We start from the raw sequence: 27,630 nt of genomic DNA, 5'->3' as shown, positions 1-27,630 counted from the left end.
TTGTTGCATTCATTATGTCTGTAAACTCATTTAACCCTCACAACAAGTTCCTTTTCAGGAAGTCCTGTTTTCCTCAGTTTTATAATTGATGAAACTGAGATCCCAGCATCAGTAACTTGCCCAAGATCTGATAGCTAATTAGCATCTGGCTGGGAAACAGTCCACGATAATGTACTGAAGTCACCCTATGCTCTATTGCTTCTGCATATTCTGAAATAACTTTAAGTCCATTTTTCCAATTACACTCCATAGATGAATGTATTATTTGATTAAAAATAAGTTTTTAATAAAGATGGCTTTGTGAGCTGTTTCTGATTATAGGCTTTATATAAACATAAAATTAGATTTAAAACTAGAGTGTAACTCCTTCTTTTAAATGATTATATTATCTGTAATTGATGTCTGCTTTCTGCCTCATTTTTTTTTTTACCTTTTAGAATAAATCTGCACTTTTGTTCATTCTTTCTTGTATTAGTGAACTATACCTAAGTGAGTAGTATGGTGGAGTTCCTGTTGTGGCTCAGTGGAATCGAATCTGACTATCCATGAGGATGCAGGTTCGATCCCTGGGTTCACTCAGTGGGTTAAGGATCCGTCGTTGCCGTGACCTGTGGTGTAGGTCGAAGATGCAGCTCGGATCTGGCGTTGCTGTGGTTGTGGCGTAGGACGGCTACAGCTCTGACTGAACCCCTAGGCTGAGAACCTCCATATGCTGTGGTTGTGGCCCTAAAAAGACAAAAGATAAATGAGTAGTATAGTAAACGCCAAATTTTGTTTCATCATTATGAGAAAAGCTATAGAAATAACCACTATTTTTTTTGTCTCTTTTTCTTTTTAGGGCTACACCTGTGGCATATGGAGGTTCCCAGGCTAGGGGTCCAATCAGAGCTGTAGCTGCTGGCCTGCAACACAGGATCTGAGCCGAGTCTGCCACCTACACCACAGCTCACGGCAACACCAGATCCTTAACCCACTGAGCAAGGCCATGGATCAAATCCACGTACTCATGGATACTAGTAGGGTTCATTAACTGCTGAGCCACAATGGTAACTCCAGAAAAAACCACTATTTAATGTGACTTTTTTCTTTTGGAAGTTTCACCATATATTCTGGAAATGAGGGGAAAATAAATAAAACCCTTTGTTAAGTTTATAATAATGAAAAAGCATGGCAAGCATAATAAGCATTTCTCATTTATGGTTTTCCTCATTGGTGAGTTCATCAGCCTAATGCACAGCTTTATTAACTTGTCTTATGGGTCTGTAACAACATACTATATATTTCAAGTTTCATCAGCATCTCTGCCCCCAAGCAGCAAGTTAATAATGTGAATCTATACTGTGCCAAGATTAATATTTTGACATTTTTCTAGGTGTATTTTATGTGCTTGCCTAACCATTCAAGGATATATGTTGTAAAAGCATGTAATTTTTATAGCACAGTTTAAAATATGTATTTATGCATATATTCATTTATTCAGTTTTTTTGAGCATCTACTACTACTGTTATTCTAAATGTCTTCATGGAGTTTACATTCTCGTGGGAACAGAAAGATGCTAAAAATAAAAACTGAACCATAGGGAGTTTTCAGGTGGTCAAGTGGTTGGGACTAGGCGCCTTTCCCAACTATGGTCCAGATTCAGTCCCTGGTTTAGGAGCTGAGGTCCCACTTTAAGCCACTGCAGGCTACAGCCAAAAAGAAAAAGAAAAAAAAAAAAAAAAAAAAACTCGGAGTTCCCGTCGTGGCGCAGTGGCTAACGAATCCGACTAGGAACCATGAGGTTGCGGGTTCGGTCCCTGCCCTTGCTCAGTGGGTTAACGATCCGGCGTTGCCCTGAGCTGTGGTGTCGGTTGCAGACGCGGCTCGGATCCTGAGTTGCTGTGGCTCTGGCGTAGGCCGGTGGCTACAGCTCCGATTCGACCCCTAGCCTGGGAACCTCCATATGCCGCGGGAGCGGCCCAAGAAATAGCAACAACAACAACAACAAAGACAAAAGACCAAAAAAAAAAAAAAAAAAAAACCTCAAACAACCATATAGTGTATCAGAGGTATGGGGGAGAGGGCCAGTGGTAAAGTTCCAGAAAGAGAAGCGAGGGCTCTGGGATGGATCAGGATGGGAAGCTCTTTAAAACAGGGCAGTCAAGGAAGGTTTTGAAGGCTGTGGTGAACCGTGCGTTCGTCCGGACTTTAAAATGGTTGCACATTTAAATCCTACCAGAAATGTGAATGGATTCATTTTCTATATTTTCTGTGTCATTTCTCATATGCTAATGTAACTTCAGGGAATCACAGGGCTTTATAGAATACAATATATATGCCAAGCAAATGCATGCTGTTTTTATGTCGAATTGACATTTTTCTGACACGTGGGACCCATTTCTGACTTGCTGCTTCAGATAGGGAAAGAATTATTCATACGCTGCTATTTAGTATTTTCCCTTAAAACCTTATGAAGAACTACCTAGGTGGAATACATGAATTGTTCATTTATATATGAAAATCTTTTGATTTTGTCAAAGTAAGTTTTGAGAAAATTTATTTGCTTTATGAGATCATTTAAATTCTATTTAGGGGGTTCCCATCGTGGCTCAGCAGTAACAAACCCGACTAGTATCCATGAGGACATGGGTTCCATCCCTGGCCTTGCACAGTGGGTTAAGGATCCAGCATTGCCAGGAGCTGTGATGTTAGGTCAGAGATGTGGCTCGGATTCCATGTTGCTGTGACTGTGGCGTAGGCCAGCTATAGCTCTGATTCGACCCCTACCCTAGAAACTTCCACATGCCACGATTGCAGCTCTTAAAAAGACAAAAAAGAAAAGAAATAAAATTCTAACCAGGATGTTCAATTATCTCTTAGATGAGAAAGAAGAGGGTATTCTGGGAAGCATACTATTGCCTAGTTTCCAGATAGCTATGCTTACCTCCGAGGATCACATTAATCGCAAATATGCTTTTAAGGTAAGGAGATAGTCATGCTTTTTTATTCTGTATTTGAATCTTGCATTGATGAGAAAATGGATATTGACCATGGATTATTATAAAATGATATTTCGGTTACAGTCATGTTTATATTTAAAACATATTACTGCTCTTGGGGTTGGGGAGGAGAATGTCCCTTTAATTAGGAAGCATGTGCTCAGGTATTTAGGGGCAAGTGTCTTTGTGTCTCTTCTTAAAATAGTTCTAAATGAAGCGAATATGTTAAAAGGCTAATAATTGATAAAAATAGCTGTACGTGTCCTGGTGATCTGTGTACTATTCCTTAAAGGTTGCTATTGTATGTTTGAATTTCTAAGTTCATAATAAATTTGTGGGTAGTATATTTTTTAACAATATATATACATTCATGATCTTATAGAATATTTGCAGAGATGTTCTTGCATCTAAGTACGTCATGAGCATCAGGTACTTTTGAGAGAATATTGAAACTGAGACATTAAATCTAAACAGACCTGAGGCTCCCGTCCCCTAATTCCAGTACCCACCCATCCCTGCCATGTGCTTGGTTTGTGGAACACTCTCAAGTGAGAGGCTACTTTACTGCTGAGTTGGTAATTTGTTGTTTTCAAAAACCATTCTGCATTCTTTGTTTTATGATTTTGGCTATAATAAATTTCAGAAGCCACCTGTTTTTTTAAGTCATTTTTAAATTAAAAACTCTAAAGGGTTTAATGTAAAAGTTTCTCTTGAAGGAAAAGAAGGGATACAAGGGCAACATAATGCTGTTATTTAACAATGAAAATGTTTGTACCATTATGAAATTGACTCAATTTTTAATTCCTATTCACTTCTAAAAAATACTCAGGACGGAAGCGATTTACAGCTTTTGCTCATTAATGTGTTACGCTATTAGCTATGGAGAAAAGAGCAGGAGAGGCAGAATGGTGGGAGGGTGATGGATGGTCCTGATGAGCAGGTAATGTCTGAGCAAAGACCAGTGGCTACGAGGGGCAATAGTATTTCAATAAATGTTAGTAATGGTATGAAACAAAAACAGAATTAAATATTTTAAGATGTTATAACAAATACTGATCACTTAAAATAATAGCTTTTAAAGTACAATGCAGAACTCTAATACTAACACTTATTTGGTCATGGGTTTAAATTTTTTTGCTTGCTCATCAACTTGGCAAATGTTTATTGAAATTGTACTATTCAAAGGATGTTTTGCAGGGTTTTAAGACTCATTAAAAATATAGAGCTTTTATAAAAAATATGAATAAATAGAATGTTAAAATAGCAATAAAAGTGACCATGCATGTTAAGTATATTGTCTCTATAATCATTTGGTTTAATTTTGATTATATTTTATCTGTAACAAGGATAATAATTTGTTTGAAATTCTTTCTTCCTCGGTGTTGTTCTCTCTGAATTTATGAGCCACTTTTACTACTAAGTCTGTTGGTATTGATGCTACTGCTTTTACAATGGTAAGTAGAAAGTTTAGACGATTGTTGAATGAAATTGTGGAACCTAAAACCAGATAGAGAATTTTGCCATCCTCTAGTGAATATTCCCATTGGACAGATAACAAACTTGGATTGTCAGTGTTTGAGTTCCGGTCACAACTGAATCTACTTAGGACCAACCCAATGTCCCTTCTGCTGATCATAGATATGGACAGTGATCTATATCTGTTTCTCCAAAACCCTGCACAGACAGGCCATTGGCTTTTTTTTTTTTTTTTTTTTTTGTCTTTTGTCTTTTTAGGGCCACACCCACGGCATATGGAGGGTCCCGGGCTAGGGGTCCATTCGGAGCTGTTGCCACTGGCCTACGCCAGAGCCACAGCAACACCATATCCGAGCCGCGTCTGCGACCTACAGCACAGCTCCTGGCAACACCAGATCCTTAACCCCCTAAGCGAGGCCAAGGATTGAACCCACAACCTCTTGGTTCCTAGTAGGACTCGTTTCGTTCCATGACGGGAACTCCTGTCATTGGCTTTTTGTGATGGTTTTAATCATTTTAACAAGTAGCATTTGAGCTCTTTTTCTTTTTTTTCTTTTGGCCACACCAGCGGCTTGTGGAAGTGGGCCAGGGATCAAACCCATGCCACAGTTGCAGCCTGCGCCACAGTTGGGGCAATGCCAGATCCTTAACCCACTGCGCCACAAGGGAACTTCCTGAGCTTTCTTTTGCAGGGTTTCCCTCGATAGTTTTATATCCCTTATATGGTCAAGTGAGACTTGTTGGTTCTTTAGTTAATTTTGCTCACTGTATTGACTGAATTTATTTATATCTTTCTTTCTGAAAAAGATTTTGAGGAAACTGGAGTTCCCGTCGTGGCGCAGTGGTTAACGAATCCGACTAGGAACCATGAGGTTGCGGGTTCGGTCCCTGCCCTTGCTCAGTGGGTTAACGATCTGGCGTTGCCATGAGCTGTGGTGTAGGTTTCAGACGCAGCTCGGATCCTGCGTTGCTGTGGCTCTGGCGTAGGCCAGGTGGCTACAGCTCTGATTAGACCCCTAGCCTGGGAACCTCCATATGCCGCGGAAGCGGCCCAAAGAAATAGCAAAAAAAAAAAAAAAAAAGATTTTTGAGGAAACTGATTTGACACTGTAGACAAAGCAGAGTCAGGATCTCAGAGTGAAGTGTGAGTGTGTGGCTCCAGATTTCCTCATCTTTTTACAGTTAGACTAACCACTTATTTTAGTGTTTCTTTTGCCTTATCCTGTGCTGAAATAGCTTTTGTTTATCTTTCCTTGTGTTTCACTGTCTAATAGGGAGCTGTCGCAGGCATTTTTAAATGGAAATTACGAATGTGTTTGGTATCCCACCCTCTCAGTCTCCCCTCTGCCGGCCAAAGCTGAGTGCTTAAACCCAGTAGGGATCTGTCTATCCGCAGCTTCTTCTTTACCTTGTAGAGGCAGATTGAACCACAGTAAAGAAAGAAACCCACTTACCAGTTACATAGGGCTTCTTCAAACCCAAAGTATTTACATTTTAACTCTGAAACTTGAGAAGAAAAGCTAAAGGACACTGCCTTTACTTACAGATCTTCTATGTTGGGTTACTTACAGATCTTCTATGTTTGCATATAGGTGTCTGTAAGGATTAGTCAAAATGCTTTAACACCGGCACCTTTTGAGGACTAAAAGAATTGCTAACACAGGGAAATGCTGTGACAAGTACATTTCAGTGACTTTTGTTGCCGGTTGCTCTGGAACAGTCTTTTTTTTTTTTTTTTCATTTTTTTAAGGTTTTTTGTTTTGTTTTGTTTTGTTTTGTTTTTTGTTATTTCCCCAATACAATTTTTTTTCTACTGTACACCATGGTGACCCAGTTACTCATACATGTATACATTCTATTTTCTCACCTTATCATGTTCCATCATAAGTGACTAGACACAGTTCCCAGTGCTACACAGCAGGATCTCATTGCTAATCCATTCCAAAGACAATAGTTTGCATCTGTTAACCCCAAGCTCCCAATCCATCCCACTCACTCCCCCTCCCCCTTGGCAACCACAAGTCTATTCTCCAAGTTCTGGAACATTCTTGAATAGCAAGGTGTGACTCGTAAATGGAGATTGCTAGGGATGTGTGTACGTGGAACAGGACATCTGAGTGCTTCATCCTTACTCCTTTCCCTTCTGTACTCCCTAAAAGAAAAAAAAGAAAAAGGGTAAAGTTGAGAAAAAAAAAAAAACTAATGTGAATATATTTTTCAATATTGGATCATATTTTCGTAAGTCACTTTGCTTCTATATCTGTATATCAGACAAGTCTGCTTTCTTTGAAATTTGATGGTCATGATCTGTATAGTGAACCACTTAACTCGCTTTTTCTTTTTGCAGATCCCAAATTTCCATTGAAAACGATCGTGTCATTTTCAATCAGGCAGCCCATCCAAACATGCGGACCTATTATTTCTGCACTGATACAGGAAAGGAAATGGAATTGTGGATGAAAGCCATGTTAGATGCTGCCCTGGTACAGACAGAACCTGTGAAAAGGTAAATGCTGGTAGGGAAAATAATGGTGATTTCCGCTTAACATCTTATCTCATGCCTGGCAAGTATGTCATTATCATAGTTAGCACATATCATTTTAGTCGTCATGATAGGAAACCATTTCTTCCTCAGAAAGAAAGGATTAATTCATGCTCCATATGTTACATTAAATACACGTTTAGTTTGAGATACCACCTGCATTTTTACACCACCTTCCCTCTTTATCCATTTTCACCAATCCGTATACTAAGGTGAATCCAGAATCCTAACATTCCAACTGAATGTTCTCTCTTCTTACAGAATTACCTTTAATTTCCGGTAAGTACATTTTTAATTGCTATCTTTAAAGTACACAAAATGGTGTTTTTTAAGGATCTAAATCTTAGAGGAGAATTTATATTCACTAAGTTAATTTCATTGTGTTTTTATGTTATGTTGTATGGTTTTGAAGTTTAGTAACTTGGAATAAAATTTTTTGATGACTTTCATTTCTTTCTCATTTCTGATTGTTAATTCTGATTGTTTTATGGTAAATGTCTCCAGAAGGTGGTTCAGCAAACATTTGGATTATTTCTAAATATAAATAACTTCTTCTTTTTTTTTTTGTCTTTTCTAGGGCCGCACCTGCAGCATATGGAGGTTCCCAGGCTAGGGGTCTAATCAGAGCTGTAGCCTCCGGCCTACACCACAGCCATAGCAATGTGGGATCCAAGATGAGTCTGCGACCTACACCACAGCTCACGGCAACACTGGATCCTTAACCCACTGATTGAGACCAGGGATTGAACCCACAACCTCATGGTTCCTGGTCAGAGTCATTAACCACTGAGCCACGATGGGAACTCCTCTAAATATATATATACTTCTTGATGAATTCTACCTTCTTTTAAAACTCCAGTATTTAGATTCCTTGGTAATATAAATATGTACTCTTAAAATTGATCTAGCTGTGATTTTTTTTCCCCTCTGCTTTAACATATGAACCATTTTAATATTCATCTATATTAAAAACTAGTGAGAGGAAATCTGTTTCTAAAACCACGTAAATAGCAGCTGAATAATGTGCTTTTAAACATTTTTATTTAAAAAAACATTTTTTATATATTCCTATAATTGGAAGAAAGGCCTATGATACAATTAAATTTTTCTTCCTCTTAGCAACAATCGAGCATTTATCATATAATGAAAATGCTAACTTGCAAGTTTGGTCTTCTTTTCTGTCTTCTCAGGAAATAATAGGATTGTTACAGTGTAAACCTCCTCTTTTTTAATGTGTACATGTTAAAGTCTTTTGATGTGTTGGTTATAAGACTCAAATTGATGCTGTGTAAGTAAATTTGTGTTTATTTTTAAAAATATCTATTCCAGACCAACTTAACTAATCATCAGCAATTAGAGCTAGGGAAAAGTAGGGATAACAAAGGAAAGAAGGTCTAGAGTTGAACTCTGGGACACCCGTTTTTAAGAATAACTACCTCAACCATATGCATATTCAAAGTCGAGAGCTAATAAGAAGAATATCTACTCTTGGAATTCCTTGTGTAAAAATGATCCGAATAGACTCTTGAAAATCAGGTACTTGGAGTTCCCGTCATCATGGCGCAGCAGAAATGAATCCAACCAGGAACCATAAGGTTGAGGGTATGATCCCTGGCATCTCTCAGTGGGTTAAGGATCTGGCGTTGCTGTGAGCTGTGGTGTAGGTCACAGATGCAGCTCAAATCTGGCATTGCTGTGGCTCTGGTGTAGGCTGGCAGCTGTGGCTCCAATAACGACCCCTAGCCTGAGAACCTCCATATGCCGTGGGTGCAGCCCTAAAAGGACAAAAGACCAAAAAAAATAAAATAAAAAATAAAAATCAGGTAATTAATACGATAGCTAGAGAAAATTTGTAGATTAAAAAAAAGACTATCTTAAAATAATATGAACTTTATAGAGTAAAATTTTCACAGAATTGTTTAGAATATAGAAATCAGTCTAATAATTAAAACATTGATTTCTATATAATTTCAGTATTGTATGTTGTCCTTATCCCAGAGTTTCAACTTACTTCCATTTTTTTTCTTGTATTTTCCACTCTAAAAGCTCTAATTACTCATATTTATGTTGATAAAGGTGATATTCAATATTTTGTTTTGACTTCTGGCAACTATTAGTTGATTATGTGCCCATATTTTTAGCCAGTTGTGTTGCTGTAATTTGCCTGATTATCTAGGAATTATTGAAACCACCTATGTGCCCAGCCTAGTGTCAGTCACTGTTATTCTGTAGAAATTATGTCTTTTATCCTACTTTGAACCATCCAATGTCATAGTCCCCTAGTGTGCAGACCATTGATGGCACTAAAAAAATTTAAACATAATGTACATTCTCTGAATAATTTCCATCTCTGGGCCCATTATTTTCATTTTCAGTATTCGCATGTATCTTCTGCAATAACTTAAATGTCACTTTTTAAAATTAGATCACAAGTTTTACATTATTTATGTTAGCATACATTTCAGAATCAGTTTTGTTTCCATTTAAAGTCAGCATGTGTCTTTTTTTATTATATCTCTTAAATCTTTGCAGGGGGGGAATAGAGGACAAAGTCATTGCAGTTCTAATTTAAAATGATAGCTTTACGTAGACTAGAGGTATGTAATTTTTAAAAAGCCTTTTCATATATTTGATATTCTTTTTTTTTGCTTTTTTTTTTTTTTTTTTTTTTTTTTTTTTGTTTTTTAGGGCTGTACCTATGGCATATGGAGGTTCCCAGGCTAGGGGTCAAACCAGAGCTACAGCTGCTGGCCTACGCCAGAGTCACAGCAATGCCAGATCCGAGCCTCATCTGCGACCTACACCACAGCTCACGGCAACGCCGAATCCTCAACCCACTAAGGGAGGCCGGGGATCAAACACTCAACCTCATGATTCCTGGTCAGATTCATTTCCTCTGCACCACGGCAGGAACTTCTGATAGTCAATTTTTAAAAAATCCTCCCCACCCCTGAATTTAGCAAGGAGAAACCTGCTTTTAGTGTAGATCTTCTTTGACTTTTGGCTTTCAAAGGAGTGAAGCTCTATAGCATACCTTAGTAAACTTTACAGATGTCTATATTGCTTCTAATCTGGAAGCTATGCGTTATATCCAACCCAAATATATGGGTAGTTCATAACTTTACTCCAAGAAAAAAATAGACACATTGATTTTTTATTTTTTCTTCATTGATTGTATTCCTAACTAGCTATCTCAGTATAGCTGTATATGATGTATATGAGTTATGTGCTTTCTACACATCACTGAAACTGGCAGCAGTACCACACTTAGGAGCCAATAGGAGTGTTATTATGGATTGAAATGTGCAAGCTTGGCCAGTCCCCAAGAACTGGTGTGATCTTGGCAGTTTCATGCAGGTTCAGACACTCAGCTTGGTCTTGTCAGAACCTGGAAGTAGTTGGTCTCAGGGAAGCTGATTCCCATCAGAAAGCCCCAGATATAGCAACTGGCATGCTGAGCAGTAAAACCGCTCTTTGGCGCAGGCACACACTGCTGTGGGGACATGGACACAGGATGCCCGATTCTAATCCAGAATTGCCTGGTGAGATAGAGTGATAATGGTAATAAGGTCTGCGGCAGGCACTGATTTACTCATCTGGTTCTCACAATAGTCCTGTGTTATTGGTGCTACAGTTCTCTGCATTTTCCGAAGAGGAGATTGAACCTGGGAAATTTCTGTACCTTGCCCGAGACACAGCTAGTCAGAGCTAAGGCTCTTTGTTAGCTGAGCACATGCATTCTGGCTCCAAGAGCTCTCAACGGAAACCCAGGTCCTTTTGAAGACATAGAGAGCTAGTCAGTCAGATGGTTCAGCACTGGATATAATTTCCATCTCCACAAACCAGGGTCCTGTTGGTCTCGTGATAAGTTAACCCTCCTGGCTGGAAACCATGTTATTTATTTCAGATGACTAGCTACTGTGGTCTTTTAAGTGTGGCTTTTTGCAGTTTCACTGTCAAAGGGCAGTCTTATTTGCTTTCTTTCCAGATTTGCAAAGATGGGAAATAACTTTTTAATAACTTTTTAATCTTCCCGTGCATTATACCCCATATATCTTACATTTAATTTTTCCTCTTTCTATTTATCCATTCTGATGTTGTACTTGCATTTTCATACCACAGCATTAGGGACTTGGGCAGGCTTGTCCTCTGAGACCCTTTCAGTTTATTTCGTAAAGTCAGAGGTAATTTTAGTTTTTCCCAGATTGAACCCCAGAAATAACATGTGCATTATTTCATCTGATTTATTCTGGCTTTCTTCTCTGATTTCAGAGTGGATAAGATTACATCTGAAAATGCACCAAGTAAAGAAATCAATAACTTTCCCAACCATAGAGTGCTAATTAAACCAGAGACCCAAAATAACCAGAAAAACAAGGAAATGAGCAAAACTGAAGAAAAAAAGGCATTAGAAGCTGAAAAATATGGATTTCAGAAGGATGGCCAAGATAGACCTTTAACAAAAATTAATAGTGTGAAGTTGAATTCTCTGCCATCTGAATATGAGAGTGGATCAGCGTGCCCTAGTCAGACTGGACACTACAGGCCAGTCAATATGAATAGCTCAGAGAACAAAGCAGTCAATGTTAGCCTGGCAGATCTTAGGGGCGGAAGTCACCCAAGTACAGGGCCCTTACACACAGAGGCTGATCGGGTCATACAGAGAACGAATTCAATGCAACAGCTGGAGCAGTGGATTAAGATCCAGAAGGGGAGAGGTCATGAAGAAGAGACCAGGGGGTAAGTGTCTTGCTGTTTATGTGTTGTGTATGAACCCAGGTTTATTTCCTGTCCTCATACTGGTTGGAGATTGGTTTCTGAGATACTAATTCAGAATACCGAGTTCAAATTGTGTTTTAGGAATTATAGCTCTGTTACTAATTTCCTCATGCTAATGAGATGTCTTTTCACTGACTCTCAGTATTCTGTCACCCAGCTTAACCATGGCAAGGAGTCAGCCTCCCTGGCCCAGCATGGAAGATGGCTTAGGCTGTGGGCACAGAACAAGTTTGTTTGAGATGAGGAAGGGAGCTAGACCTATCTTCTCCCCTTCACACACACACACTCACAATGAGAAGGGGTCTTTACCCTCCCCACTGCCCTGCTCTATCTTCCACTAGTAGCTTCTGAAGTTTGATGTAATGCAAAGCTCTGAGACCAGTAACATGGAGACTATAAGGTCTATGCCCTCTAGTTCTCAGTCTTATCCCTTGGCTTTCTTAAACTCATAATGCATACAACTAAGTATTTACTCATCTAAGCATTTATTCATTCATGCACACACTTGTTCTTTCATATATTTATTGTATAATTTCTATATGGTAATCATAGGACAAGAAAGTGAAATTATGAGAAGGTAAGAGTTCAGACCTCTCACAGAGGTTTTAGTCTAGTAGTGGAGAAAGTTAAACACCTGTGCAGTATATGGTGACAGGTACAGTGTGGGAAGAACAAGCTGCTGTAAGAACATGTTTCAGGGACAACCAGCACCACCAAAGGGTTCAAAAAAACCTCTCTGGAGGAAGCCAAGATACAAAGGATGGCATGCTTATCTTGGTTTTAGATATGCAAAACTCCAGAGCTGATAGAGCTGGGAAAAAAATCCAAAGATGTGAGTCTGGCTTTGGCACAAGTGCTGTGATGATGAGTGAGAAATAAGGCTGGAAAGAAAAACCACAGGAGATGTATGCATATTGGTGTTTCAGCAGGATCACTCCTGCCACAGAATCTGGAGAATGAATTGGAGAAAGTTCAAAAACTGGTGCAATAAGTGAAACGAGGAGAAGAAGGGCATGTATTTCTAATGTAATTGACAAGACTAGTTGAGGGATTAGGTGTGCCCTCACTCAAGTCTAGTTTGAGTGTCTGGAGGAAAACAAGAACGATGCCCAGCTTTTTGGCCAGGTTGTCCTATGCCTTTCATTGCATGGAAAAGATCTGGAAAGAGAGAAGGTAATGAATGTCTGGCCAGGTTTGATTTGAAGTGCCTGCAGTGTGTATCTCCAAACAGAGAGCTGGACTTGAATAAGATTTACGGTGTCATTGTTATATCAGACATGCTTTTAAAGGTAAGGATGAAAATGGAAGTGTTTTTCCTTCCTAAGGAAAAACATTTACATTAAAAAAAAAGAAGAAGAAGGATAGGGGTGGGAGGCTGCAGAGGAGGCCAAAAATAAAGGCTAAGAGGAAATAGAGGAGAAGCAGGTGCCTATGGATGAGAAAAAGTTTTCTATGGTTAGGTGGAAACTGGTGATGCAAGATTTATCAAGTACTTTAATGTACTAATGTATGTAAAGTTAACTAAGACATACTGTAACTCTTACCTCTGAGTAGTAGGAAACCAGAAAGTAATGAGTTATTAATGTTTTGATGAAGATGAACTTTTGCAGCAGTGCTCCCCAACCCCTGAGGTCTAGGAGTACCCTCTGGTCTGTGCAGTTGGCAGCCCAAGTCTCTCCTCTTAAGAGAGCAGCTCAACCAAGGCTGCAAAACCAGGTGTTGGTCACTTCCATTTTTTTCTTCTCCCTCGGTGCTCACTTTTCTCATTTTCCCAAGAGGCAATTGTGAGGAACAGTTGCTGTTTCAAAAGTAAAATTTGATTAGACAGAAAAAAAGCCAGAGGTAGTTTGGGGGCAGAGGGAGTGGGGGGTTGGGAGGAAAATGAAAGGATATTTGGAAGTACTTTTGTAGGTTATCATCTTCAGGGAAATGATAATTAAAAATCCCAGCCAGAATTCTTGCTGCATCTCTGCCCAGCAAATTAAATCTCACTTCTTAATGGAATCACTGTTACTCAAATATAATCATACTTTCTTAGGATTGAAAGTGTATAGTTACAAAGGGTTCAATATCTGAAAGTTAGGTTTGTTTTTTTTTTAATTGCTGAGCATAAGTATTAGTTTTCAAGCACTTCTGGTTCCTTTGGTGGGTATAATTAACATACATAAAGACTCTCAGTGACTTTTTCATTTTGACTGCAAACTTTGCAACTTCTGAAGTGTGGTTATTTTGAGCGAAGGTTTTCTCCCCGTTGCTCCTCCAATTTTGAGTTTACCGGCTAGCATCCAGTTTGGACCACTGACGTAGATGATCTGCATTATTATATGAACTTCATGCTTTAAAAAATAGTTGTGAAGTTTTATAGTGAAATAATTTTTATTGGTGGAAAAAAGCATAATGGTAATTAATAATCACGGTATAATTCATTTTATGAAACTTTGCAAAAGACTGGCTTTTATTCCTAAGGTTCTGATAGAAAGAAAAGAGGTTTAATATTTAGTCACATGGTAGCTCCCTGCATCTGTGCTCAGAGCCTGAAAGTTTCTTTGTGAGTGGCGGGCACCGTTCAGACGCTCGGCGCCTAAGCCATTGTCTGCGTGGCAGAATCACTGGCCAGGGTTTTCATGGTGTTTGACAGGCAGCCGCTGCTGAATGAAGCACTAAACCTGATGGAGGCACTTACAGAGTTTGTTTCTTAAGCTTTCGCTTAAGAGTGAATCACACTTTGCTTCATTTGAATTTCTTTGGGGAAAACCACTGAAGGAAACTCTAGTTTTATAAAAAACAAGTCTCAAAATGGTAGAAAGTATGTGGGGTAAAAAGAAACTTACTTGATGATAGCCAAATTTTCCATTAAAATTCCCCCGAAGTAGTCCTAAAGATGGCAGAAAAGCCTGTTACACTTTGTTGTCACTAATTAGCCAAACTCGGTAGGAAATAGCTTGCCGTTAATGATCAAGTTCAAGTTCAATATCATCTCTACCACAGGATACAGCTCACGTATTATGAATGCTTCAGAACACTGATAGAGGAGTTTTATGGGATCAGATTTTCTGAACTGGAATTTAAACATTAGTCCACAAGCAGTGTTGCATGTGTTTTAGATTGAAAATGTATGTCTTTCTTTATATGTTTGTAAAAGATCTTTTCACATATTTCCAAACAGGGTATAAAGTTAGAATTACTTATGTTTCAGTATATGCTTCTGTGATACAGTTCTGTGTCTAATACAGAGCTTTTTGCACAGTAAGGTCTCTATAATATTTCTTTTTTTTTTTTCTTTTTTCTTTTAGGGCTGCACCTGCAGCATGTGGAAGTTCCTAGGCTAGGAATAGAATCAGAGCTACAGCTGCCAGCCTACACCACAGCCACCAGCCTTTGCCACAGCCACAGCAACACGAGATCTGAGCCATGTCTGTGACCTACACCACAGCTCACAGCAACACCAGGACCTTAACCCACTGAGCAAGGCCTGGGATCGAACCTGCATCCTCATGGATCTTAGTCTGAGCCACAAAGGGAACTCCTATAATATTTCTTGAGTTTGTAAATAGCCAAATAAACCAAGTACGTTGGAGTACATTGCTTAAGTTCTAGGGCAGAATTTCTTGGATGGAATGGTCTTCCCCTGTCTGACATACCTCCTTAAGCACATGGCCTTGGGGTTGTCAACTCTGGACTTTTTCACATTTCTGGCTTTCATGTTAACAGAGAAGGTAAGGATAGGCAGGGAGACCAAGCACGGGGGGGAATGGGAAATCTATACAGATAGGAAGCAGCAAAAAGAATGGAACTCTTAATACTGTTTATATCAGAGAATTGGTTACCTTGCTCCTTCACTCCAGCCCCAAAGTCATCAAATGGTTGGTCCCTCCTAAGTGCTTTGTGTGTGTGACCAGGGGGAGAGGGGAGTGGCACCTGCTTTAAATCCAGACATTAGAAAGCTGAGGGACGGAGTTGCCTTTGTAGCATAGCGGAAGCGAATCCAATTAGTATCTGTGAGGAGGCAGGTTCAATCCCTGGCCTCTCAGTGGGTCAGGGATCTGGCGTTGCTATGAGACTGTGGTGTATGTCACAGACAAGGCCCGAATTCCGTGTTGCTGTGGCTGTGGTGTAGGCTGGCAGCTGTAGCTCTGATTCAACCCCTACCCTGGAAACTTCCATATGTCACAGGTTTGGCCCTAAAAAGAAAAAGGAAAGTCCTAAGTATATATTTTACCTATTGGAAGGAAAAAAATAAATGCATTCAATTTAGAATCTGGAAAGCAACTCTCTCCTCATTTTCACATTCCAATTGTTCTTTTAATTTAGAGTCATTTCCTACCAAACATTGCCAAGAAATATGCCAAGCCACAGAGCCCAGATTGTGGCCCGCTACCCTGAAGGCTATAGAACACTCCCAAGAAATAGCAAGGCCCGGCCTGAAAGCATCTGCAGCGTGACCCCTTCCACTCATGACAAGATCGCAGGACCTGGAGCAGAAGAGAAGCGGAGATCCATGAGAGATGACACCATGTGGCAGCTCTACGAGTGGCAGCAGCGCCAGTTTTATAGCAAGCAGGGCACCCTCCCTCGTCACAGCACTCTGACCAGCCCTAAAACCATGGTTAATCTTGCCGACCAGACAATGCACTCCATCCCCACGTCGCCTTCCCACGGCTCCATAGCTGCCTATCAGGGCTACTCCCCCCAGCGAACCTATAGGTCAGAAGTGTCTTCACCAATCCAGAGAGGGGACGTGACCATAGACCGCAGGCACCGGGGCCATCACCCCAAGGTAAGACAGCCAACACGCCAGGGATACTGCGTTTTACTTCAAGTCCATGGCTCTTTCTTGTAAATGTTGAAGACCAGAAAAGGGGGAGGAGGTGGGCAAGGCCAGCTCTATTTTTGTTTTAAAAAGTTAACACAGGAGTTCCGGTTGTGGCTCCTCAGATTAAGAATCCAACGTAGTTTCCATGAGTATTCAGGTTTGATCCCTGGCCTCGCTCAGTGGGTTAAGGATCCAACCTTGCCATGAGCTGTGGTGTAAGTTGCTGATATGGCTCAGATCCCACGTTTCTGTGGTGGCGTAGGCTGGCAGCTGTAGCCCCGATTCAACCCCTAGCCCTGGAACTTCCATATGTGGCCCTAAAAAAAAAATCAAATAAAAAATAAAATTTAAGGCAGAGTATTATTCTTCAGTGTCAGAATCTTGTATTATGCTGCAACACTTCCTCTCTCAGGAGCAGCTGTTTGGGGCAGATGGTTATGCCTTCTGCCCTGCTTGGTAGTTGATCTTATCAGCTTTCCCTGTAGGTTAAGACACACGTGTTTGCTTGGCCCTTCACACGTGTGCCCACGCCACACCCGCCCTTTTCTAGCATACCTGCAGGCTCTTCTTGATAAAAAGTGCTAACCTCATCTTGATAAAAAGTGCTAACCTCCTTAGACACCCAATTTCATATTAAAAGTAAGAACGCTTACTGGTACATATACTTTTTTAAAAATTAAGACATAAATGGAGCTCATGCTTTAAGTTGTACCTTAAGCTGGTTAAGCCTTGCTTTCAGTAGATTTTTTGTCTTTTGTCTTTTTTTTTGTTGTTGTTGTTGTTGCTATTTCTTGGGCCACTCCTGCGGTATATGGAGGTTCCCAGGCTAGGGGTTGAATCGGAGCTGTAGCTGCCGGCCTACACCAGAGCCACAGCAATGCGGGATCTGAGCCGCGTCTGCAACCTACACCACAGCTCACGGCAACGCCAGATCGTTAACCCACTGAGCAAGGGCAGGGACCGAACCCACAACCTCATGGTTCCTAGTCGGATTCGTTAACCACTGCGCCACGACGGGAACTCCCGCTTTCAGTAGATTTTTTGAAGTGAATTTGGAGTGCTTTGCATCCATCAGCTTTTCATAATGCTGAAGCCATCAATTTGATCAGTCATTCTGTGTGCAGCCAGCTCTAATGTCTGTCCTAAAGTGACAAAAGAATTTTCCTATCACTTTCTTTTTAATTCTAACAATTGTAAAGAATCTCTTGCTTTATGCCATTTTGAGAAGCACCTTGTTTTATCGTTGTAATGGGTGACTCCTTCAGTTACATCATTACATAAAGCATTTGCTCGCTTTTTCCAGAAATAAACATTAGTTAGAAATTAATAAGTCAATCAGGAATTTCTTTTTGGAGGAAGCTTTAGTTTGCCTCACCCAAAAAAGGCTCACTTTATATGCCACTGTAATGATGTTCAATGTTTTGTCACTTTGTATTTCCAAAGGCTAATAAAAATAGTAACAATATTCAGGAGACATCTGGTCTAATACAACTTATTAGTGGGTGGTTAAACGGTGTTCTCGTGGTTATTAGAATTTTTTGTATTCTGGGCCAAAATTTATCATCTGTTTCAGCAGCAAATATGAAATGCATGTGTGCTCTCAATCCAGTTCCCAGTCAACTAAGCATCTACTCCTCCCCCCTGAGAACCCCATCATTGCCAAGTTTTTCTTTCAGACTATCCTCTTTTTTTTTTTTTTTCTTTTTGTCTTTTCTAGGGCCGCTCCCAAGGCACATGGAGGTTCCCAGGCTAGGGGTCTAATCAGAGCTGCAGCCGTTGGTCCACACCACAGCCACAGCAATGCAGGATCCAAGCCTTGTCTGCAACCTATACCACAAGGCCAGGGATGGAACCTGCAACCTCATGGTTCCTAATCGGATTCGTTAACCTCTGCGCCACGACAGGAACTCCATATCCTATTGTCTTTCTTGATGTGGTTCTCAAGCAGGGTCCATGGACCCTGGAAGGGTGGTAACTGGGGAATACCTGAGGGTCCTCATGATCCTTTCAGGGAGTCTGTAAGGAAGCTCAAACTATTTTATGGTAATAATTAGGACTGGAGTTCCATTGTGGTACAGCAGGTAAAGTATCTGGCGTTGTCACTGCTGTGGCACAGGTTCAGTCCCTGGCCTGGGAGCTTATACATGCCCCAGGCGTGGCCAAAAAAAAAAAAAAAATAGGCTTTATTCATTGTGTTGTCATCTTCTAAGAGTGCAAAAACAATGATGGGTAAATGTACTAGCCCCTTAGCCCAAGTCAAGGGAACCTCTCAGACTACACTAGTAGTCTTATAATGCTTCACACCATAGACTTGCAGTAAAATCAAAGCAGCAGTTTCACTTAATTCCTTTGATGAAACAGTAAGATAATTTTATTCAACCTTGACCTTTTATTACATAACATTTTAACATTCTGTGTGATGCAATGGGCAATGTGCTTAAAGCATTGCTATTACATAGCAAAGTACTAAAAATGGTTGTCTCTGGAAAAACACTTGTGTAATTATTTGAGTTGCAAGCTGAACTAGCTCCTTTTTTCAAGAAACACCATTTTTACTTGAAAGAAGGAATGACAAACTAGTTGTTGAGACGTGGTATTTGACAGACACTTCTTCAGAGTGAAGTGTTAGCCTGTCACTTCAAGGAAATCAGCTCCACAGTATTTGTCACAGATGACAACATTTGAGCTTTCAAGCAAAAATTAGAATTTTGGAAGTCTTGTATCTGCCACTGTGAGCTTGACAGCTTTCTGGTGCTTAAAGATCAGCAATGGTATTAACAGATATGAGCTACTGATCTTGTATACTGACAGTGTCACCATTTGGAACATCTGCATAATTCACTGAGCCAGTATTTTCCACATGACCAGTGTTCGATGTCACAAAATCATAGGTGGGTAAAAGAGTCATTTGAAGTGCAAATAGACCAAAGGATGTCAGTGTGACAGAGTATGAAAAGTTCATTGATATGGTTTCAAATACCACTTTGCAACTAACCTTTAAGAAAGTACAACTTTCAGAGTTCCCCTTGTGGCTCAGTGGTAACAAACCTGACTAGTATCCGTGAGGACTCGCTCAGTGGCTTATGGGTCTGGCATTGTCTTGACCTGTGGTAAAGGTCGCAGACTCAGCTCGGATCCCAAGTTGCTGTGGCTGTGATGTACTCCAGCAGCTGCAGCTCCAATTTAACCCGTAGCCTGGGAACTTCCAAATGCCAAGGGCTTGGCTCTAAAAAAGACCAAAAAAAAAAAAAGTACCACTTTTCCAGCTTTAGTATAGTATCAAAGATAAACATCTGCAAATATCCAAGGAAACTGTTCAAGTTCCCTTCCCTTTTCCAATTCTTATATTGAAGGTAGACTTTCTTCATGTACTTCCCCTAAAAGAGAGAATCACAACAGATTGAATACAGAAGCAGATAGGAAAATCTAGCCAGGCATTAAAGAGATTTGCAAAACTATAAAGTAATGCCACTCTGGCCACTAAAATTTACTTTTTAAGAATGTAGAGGGATACTGAGGCCAGTAAGTTTGAGACCCACTGAGCCAGAGTATATAAAATCTCTGTTCATCAGCATCTGTATTTTAGTCCAGAAGTTTCAGTACCTGTCTGCTTTCATAAGCCATAGGGGTTTAAAATAGTATTTTATAAATTCCCATCCCTGGCATTGGCCCCAGAATTTATGTTGTGCCTTTATCTTCCTAGCATGTATATGTGCCTGACAGGAGGTCAATGCCAGCTGGCCTGACTTTACAGTCTGTTAGTCCCCAGAGCCTCCAAGGCAAAACGGTGAGTACTGTATCTTTATTTACCATTTCATGTTTTATGTATGTGCTACCCACGGCAGCACATATCTGACATAGCTTTTAAGTTTGAGTTTTCAGAGAGGTGCCTCCCAAAGAAAAGCCATCACTGCTTGTGTGGAAGAGACACGCTCAGCAATAGAATTTGAAGTCGTGCAGCCTTTTCAGTGCCATCCCGAAACGTCTCCTAAATGACCGACCCCTTAAATAGAAGATTCTATTTCCCAGGTTTATTGTATAACTGGGGAGATTTTCTTGAATGTTAATTTCCTCATCCTTAAAACAGAAGTTGGAGAAGTTCATTAGGGCAGCAGATCCAGCAAGCATGTATGTAGTCAAACCACAGGCCTAAGAAGTTTCTCCTGTGGATTTTTATGGAGATTAACTACTTTAGAACAGAAAAGAAACCGATTTACATATTTATGCAGAGAAAGACTGTTACAAATACTAGGTTCAAGCAAGTACTTCCATTATCATTTCATAGTCAGTGTTATTCCAGATTGGGAAGGAGTTATATTACCAGACACCAGGACTCTTCAAATTAAAGAGAAAAGATGACTTTTCATTCATTTCATTTTATTGTAATGGCATTCTTTTATCACGGGAACTATGCTTTAATATTGGTAGTTAATCACCATTTCCGTGAAGATGTGATTTGAGGACCTATATAGCTGTTCATTATTTAAAATCCTCTTCCTGCAGTAATCAAAACAACTTCATCTTATGTGTATTTTTCATTTTTTTATTTCATCTTTTACATGCCTAGATATAAGGACAATTTCCTGGCTTTAACCTACTTGTTGTTTCTTTATTAAAGGCTACAGATATCACTTGACTAAAACTAAAAACTTTTAATTAACCGTTGGGATTTTTAAATATTAGATTGTTGGTCTGACAGACATTAATCATAAGATAGTGCTAAGTATCATATTATGAAATTTTTCTCTTCTACCTTGCTCCCTCTAGTGGATATTTAGGATAAAATTTATTTACCACCTCCTTATGGAGGAATCAATTGTGCCTCTTTTTATTTTGCCTCAAATTTTAAATATCAAACAAACTTATTGGAATCTCTTATCCTATTGCAAATCTCTTTAACTCCATAAATAATAAACTGGAGTTTGAAGATTTCTTCTTTCAGGGTTTCTGTCCAATTATGCTCTGGGTTTTAGAATATCTAACTCCTTATCCCACCCTCCTTTCTCCCCGGCAAGACCTCTGGGGCTGGTGATCGTAAGATATGAACTGCCCCCTGGACGTGGGGTCACAAGATGTGATTGCCAGCAAAGAAAAAGCAGCTCTTTTTTTGTTGTGAAATTTCTTCTTTGAGTCATGCACGCACATTCTTTGACTGCTTGATATAAAAGGCTGTTGTCTCTGTGTAGTTATCCAGTTTTATCTAGAGAATCCAATAGTAACTGATTTACTTCTGACATCTTTTCCACCTAAAGGCAATAACTTTTACGATAACTTCAAATAACAGTTAAAGATGATTTATAGCAGATACAGACCACCATGCATAAAACAGATCAGCAACAAGGATTTGCTGCATATCATCACAGGGAACTGTATTCAATATCTTATAACAACCTAAAACGGAAAATAACCCGACACCTATCTGAATCGCTTTGCTGTATATCTGAAGGCAGCTCAGTGTTGTAAATCAACCATAACCTCAATTTTGAAAGTTATTTGTGTCCCTAAAAAAATGTTTTGGTATGGAAAACAAAGAGCAGCAAAAACAGCCAGAAGAGAGCTAGTGTAATGCTGTGGTGTAGGCAGAACACATGAATCCCTGAACATTCTCTGGCTTGGAGGTTTCAAGAGCACCCACAGCCCTTAAATGAAGAGCATTCCCCTGTGTTCCGTCTGCAGTTTTTAATCATAACAAAGCTCAGAAAAACACCACATAGTATTTTATGGCCTGTAAGACTGCCATTGACCATACTTTACTGCATTTCTAATGAAGAAAAATATATCTAATGGGCCTGTTAACGAATTTGATCTGACTTTGAAAGTTTATTCCCCTCAGGGATCATAGTAACCAGTCAGGAACCAAAGATTCTCTGCTTTCCTCAGAGTGTGGAAGGAGGGCTTAGCGCCCATGGAAACTTTCTGTGTATAATAAATACTCTCTTTTTCCTTAAAAATAAAAACTGGTCTTTTGGTTAATATAAAATATCCTGTGAAAACACTAACAGTGGCATTTAAAAATATAATTGGGAAGCAATTAACAGGTCCCAGGTACTGACTGGGCTTAATGATATCCAAGTTTTACATGAATTTTTATTCTTTTTATTTACATTCTAGTCTCTAAAATAGAGTGTTGAACATGCAGGTCTTATTCCATTGCTATAAAAGTTTTAGGTGTCCTTCTTAAACATCTCATTAAAATATATTTTAAAAATACTCTTTGACTAGCTCTTACTAAGGTACAAACCTTTATATTTTGGTGGGGGGTGGTGCCTTGCGCTTTTGTACACTTAGCATTTGAACATTCTCAAGAGTTCTGAGAAAATGCCTTAAAATACTGTCGTTTTGCTGTATCTTATCAAGTAACACTGTTCCTTCTATTTCTCTAGATATCTATGCATTTATGTAGGACCTATTATCATAGTGCCTAGGCACGATGTATGATGTCAACCATAAGAGGAAACTTGCCAAGAAATCTTGGTTTAATATCTGTCACTTAAGACAACAATTAATCTGTTTTCCACTGTTTGGATTCTTAAATTGTACTCCTTCAGCCAGAGGAGCTTACGCTGCTGCTTATAAAGCTGAGACGGCAGCAAGCAGAACTGAGTAGTATCCGGGAGCACACGTTAGCACAGCTCATGCAGCTAAAGCTTGAGGCCCACAGCCCAAAGGTCAGCTATGAAGAGATGTGTCTGTGTGTCTGCTCTTGTCATCACTCTGAGCCACTCATTAATCGGCTTGATCTGCCTCATTCCTGTTGAGCATGAGCCCATCCCACCATTGTGGTGACTACATCAGGACATCCTATTGACCCTTTGAGAATGCACTGGTTTATACATCATTAAAGGAAACCGTGGGTAGGATGCATTTCTTCCTAGCCTTCCATTCACCCACTCGCCCACCACCTTTTGGTTGGGAGGAGGGAAGTTCACACAATTGTGTAGACTTCACAAATAGCATTGTCATTCTGCAAACACTGTAACTTCCACCCCTGGTAAAACAGACATTGAAGAGTCCTGTCATTTCCCTGTTAAGTAATAAGCTGAGAGTTGGTTATAGTTTCAGTGAAAACTGCTTTTTAAGTGTCAAAGATTAATTTTTTTGTAAACATTTCTCAAAGGGTTTAATAGCCTCTGCTTACATGAGAAACATCCAAAGAAGTAGTACCACATTGCAGAAAAGAGTTAACATGGAAAGCATCTAACATTGAGTCTGCTAAAGTCATTGGGAGGATTTTTCCTGCTTAATGTTTCAGCTTCTCTGCATGTCTACTTACTTTCTTATGAAACTAAGTGTAATTTTATAACTTAATACCTCATCCGTACCATTTACAGGAGCGCATGTAAATGAAAGTTGTTGTTTGCTGTGATAAAATAGGTTGTGGAAAACTACCTGTTTTTCCTATTTCAAAATTGACCTTTTCATGAGTTCCACACCCTCTTTCTCTGTCCCTTTGTTTCTTGATTGATGCCTACTAGAATGAAATCCTTTCTCATCATCTTCAAAGGAACACCATATATTTGGATCATCAGGTGGGATTTGAAGAATTTTCTAACTTATCGTGCCTTTATGTTTTATTGTTTTAAATGCAGTGCACTTTTCGGGTTACTCAGGTATTCCACTCAATTTGAGTTGATAGCATGGCTTTTATAAGTGACAGACCAAAAGATCCTTGATCAGGGGAATTCAGGAATATCACAGTAAACAGAAGGGACGGTTGTGGAGGGGAGGAGGGATACAAGTGCTGGGTCTCCAGAAGTTGAGAGCCTGAATTCTCTAGATTTCTTTCTTCCTATCCCAAGAAAACTTGTCCTTATTAGCCTATATCAGCTTGGAGGTAACCTAATTGAAGAAATAGACACCAAGCTATGAATGCCTTATTGGAGGGCCAGGAGGAGGTGAGGTTTAGTGCGCTCCATATTCCCAAAGGGGACTTTAACTATGGGTAAAATGCGTGATGAAGATATTCTTTAATTGTTTGCCATCTCCCCCCAGTGTTTGGTTCTTACTAAGCTGTGTAGAGTGAGTTTTACAGTGACCTCCAGTTCCTAGCTTTACGTCAGTGGTGGCAGTGAATAGGGTTGGTTAAGGTGATTATGTTGTTAAACATAAAGATGCTTCTCAAGAAAATGCTTTTTTTTCATAATTCATAATTGTTACTTTAATAATTCATAATTATTGATTATTACATTAATAATTATTTCGTAATTATTACATTAAGCTAAAAAATTTAGCTAGATGTTCAAACATGACTGTTTTATCAAATGAAAGAGGTTACTGTGAAAAACGGCATAAGACAGTATTCTCTTAATTATATTTGCTCTGTTTGAAACAAAATAATAGTGTACTGCTTTAAATTAGTTATATTTAAAGAGGGATTTTTGCATTAGGATAATCCTTTAAAAGATGTTTAGTCATTTTGCTTTTAATTTTTAAGAGAAATATACTTTTGGAACTTTATTTTCCCACAAAGTGCTTTCATCATGGTTTTGCCCATCAGAATGCTTTAGAAATCAACATTTCATGAATCCAAATTCTGATCTTCACTCCAGAGGTTGGTGCAAATAAATTTAACCACAGTGTACATCATCCAATCTAATAAAGACACGTTTGCCACACTGTCAGAAAGCTACTAAAATAGATGGGAAATAACTTTCTTAAAAGCTTCCTGTCTGTAAAGCTAGAGATAGTTCTGAAAAACAATAGGATATTATAAATATCAGGATTAAAAACAGTGATATAAATGTGAATCTGAAGTATCTCGAATCTCTGGAAGTAAACCTAGTGCTTTATTTATTAATTTACCATTAATTTACTACCCACCTCAATGGATCAAAACTGAAATTGCAGACACAAAGAATTTGAGCATCTCTTAGGAAAGGACAGGTGAATATATGGAAAAGACCTAGTGGTTTATTTATTAATTTTTCATTAATTCACTACCCACCTCAACAGATCAAAACTGGAATTGTAGACACAAAGAACTTGAGCGGCTCTTAGGGAAGGACAGGTGAATATGTCAAAAAGACCTCCATCTGCTGGTGCTGGTCTTCTCCTCACCTCCCTTTGCCGGGTCAAGTTGCTTCTTCCCTCGGCCTTAGTGGCCCCAGACTGGTTTGCGGTTTCAGTCTCATCCCTTGCTCTCTTGGCACGCCCTGCTGAGCCTTTCCAGTTGTGCCATGCTAGCAGTCCTACAGGTGACTTCCAAAATCTCTCCTTTTTAGGCCATGACAAGCTAAGGAAATGGGTTCTCCTCTAGAGCCTCTGGAGCAAACATGGCCTTGCCCACACTTTGGCTTTGCCCCATTGACGTGATTTCAGACTTCTGGCCTCCTGAAGTGTAAGAGAATAAATGTGTGTTGTTTTTTAATTAATTAATTAGGAGTTCCCTTGTAGTGCAGTGGGTTAAGGATCTGGCATTGTCACTGCAGCAGCTCAAATCACTGCTGTGGTGCAGGTTCAGTCCCTGGCCCAGGAACTTCCATGTGCTTTGGGCACGGTGCCCCCCCCAAATTAATTAATTAATTAAAATAAAATCTCAGAGTTCCTGCTGTGGCACAGTGGGTTAAAAATCCCAACTAGCATCTCAGGTTGCTGCTAAGGTACAAGTTCAATCCTCAGCCCAGCACAGTGGGTTAAAGGATCCAGCGTTGCTCCAGCTGTGGCTTGGATTCAATCCTTGGCCGGGGAACTTCCATTTTTAGGTAATAATTAGGCAATTATAAATACATGGTGAGGGCTTTGCCCAGATACTCAGATATCCCCTAATAGGTGTTTATATTTAAGGTTTCCTAAGAAAATCTCTCTTTAAATAAGTCAAAAGAAAGTTAAGATTTCAAATAATTGCGTTTAATATAAAGGAAATATTTACTTTTGAACTATCCTATGTTTTGTATCAGCAGTAAGGTTATTAAGTTACATAGAAAGAATTCTTGGTAATTTGGAATTTTAATAAAATTTTTGATTCCACTCAGACATTTCCAGCTTTTAATCTTATTACTGCCGGTAACCTATTTTAGATGACCAGGTGTATTTTTATAGGCATTATTGGTTGCCTGGGTTTATAAACTGATTTACCAATTTTATATGATTATAAATTTGAAAGTAGATTTTAAAACCTGAAAGTCAGAGGCTCTGGTCACATTTTACAGATTATATGTCATACTAAGAGAACATGTATTCATCGATACTCTTTCAGCACTTATTCTGCTTGCTCAAATAAATCATCAGAATAACCTAAGGCCAGCAATAAAATCCAGTCTTCCAATAAAATGCCCCTTGCCAGATTCCACGGTCATCAAAAAAATTTTTTAACTGATTTAAGTGAGCTTAATCCCTATCACTGTTCATGAAAAATAGAACCAGAGGGTAGTCTCTCAGTTGCTTCAGAGGCAAATTCATTTCTGATATAGCAAATAAAAAAATGTGGAACTCCCGTCGTGGCGCAGGAAACGTATCCAAATAGGAACTGTGAGGTTGAGGGCTCGATCCCTGGCCTCGCTCGGTGGGTGAAGGATCCGATGTTGCTGTGAGCTGTGGTGCAGGTCACAGATGCAGCTCGGATCTAGCGTTGCTGTGACTCTGGCGTAGGCCAGAAGCAACGGCTCTGATTAGACCCCTAGCCTGGGAACCTACATATGCCGATGGTGTGGCCCTAAAACAACAAAAGACAAAAAATAAAAACAAAAAATAAAAAATTTAAATGCCTTATCTGAAATTCTGAAGATTTATATATTATACAGTCGATCCAAAACTCTTGACTGCTGGTGTCCATAGCTTGAGCAGTAGAATTCGGTTTCTAACTATCACCGTCATGAAGACAAATTATGTACTGAAGTGTTTTTAAAAATAACAAAAGCTAGGAGTTCCCATCGTGGCTCAGTGGTTATTGAATCCTACTAGGAACCATGAGGTTGAGGGTTCGATCCCTGGCATTGCTCAGTGGGTTAAGGAACAGGCGTTGCCATGAGCTGCGGTGTAGGTCACAGACGTGGCTCAGATCCCGCGTTGCTGTGGCTCTGGCTTAGGCCAGCCACTGCAGCTC

At 39.6% G+C, this 27,630-nt stretch overlaps 1 protein-coding gene across 9 annotated transcripts in view; it reads left to right on the top strand.

Annotated features, from left to right (window-relative positions):
- PLEKHA5 (pleckstrin homology domain containing A5) overlaps positions 1–27,630 on the top strand; it is a 253,986-nt gene that overhangs the window by 168,897 nt on the left and 57,459 nt on the right. For 5 of the 9 annotated variants that reach the window (XM_047787454.1, XM_047787453.1, XM_047787462.1 and 2 more), the window contains 7 exons: positions 2,861–2,961; positions 6,846–6,961; positions 11,270–11,737; positions 16,088–16,553; positions 20,293–20,376; positions 23,138–23,257; positions 24,065–24,118. In XM_047787454.1, coding sequence (XP_047643410.1) covers positions 2,861–2,961; positions 6,846–6,961; positions 11,270–11,737; positions 16,088–16,553; positions 20,293–20,376; positions 23,138–23,257; positions 24,065–24,118 — 1,409 coding nt within the window. The remainder of the gene's footprint in view (positions 1–2,860; positions 2,962–6,845; positions 6,962–11,269; positions 11,738–16,087; positions 16,554–20,292; positions 20,377–23,137; positions 23,258–24,064; positions 24,119–27,630) is intronic. The other 4 variants (XM_047787463.1, XM_047787455.1, XM_047787458.1 and 1 more) reach the window with 1 other exon arrangement.

This window comes from Phacochoerus africanus, chromosome 7, assembly GCF_016906955.1.
Source record: "Phacochoerus africanus isolate WHEZ1 chromosome 7, ROS_Pafr_v1, whole genome shotgun sequence".
NCBI lineage: Eukaryota > Metazoa > Chordata > Mammalia > Artiodactyla > Suidae > Phacochoerus > Phacochoerus africanus.
Note: the sequence above shows the minus strand (reverse complement) of the source record. Positions and strands in the feature narration are given on the sequence as shown.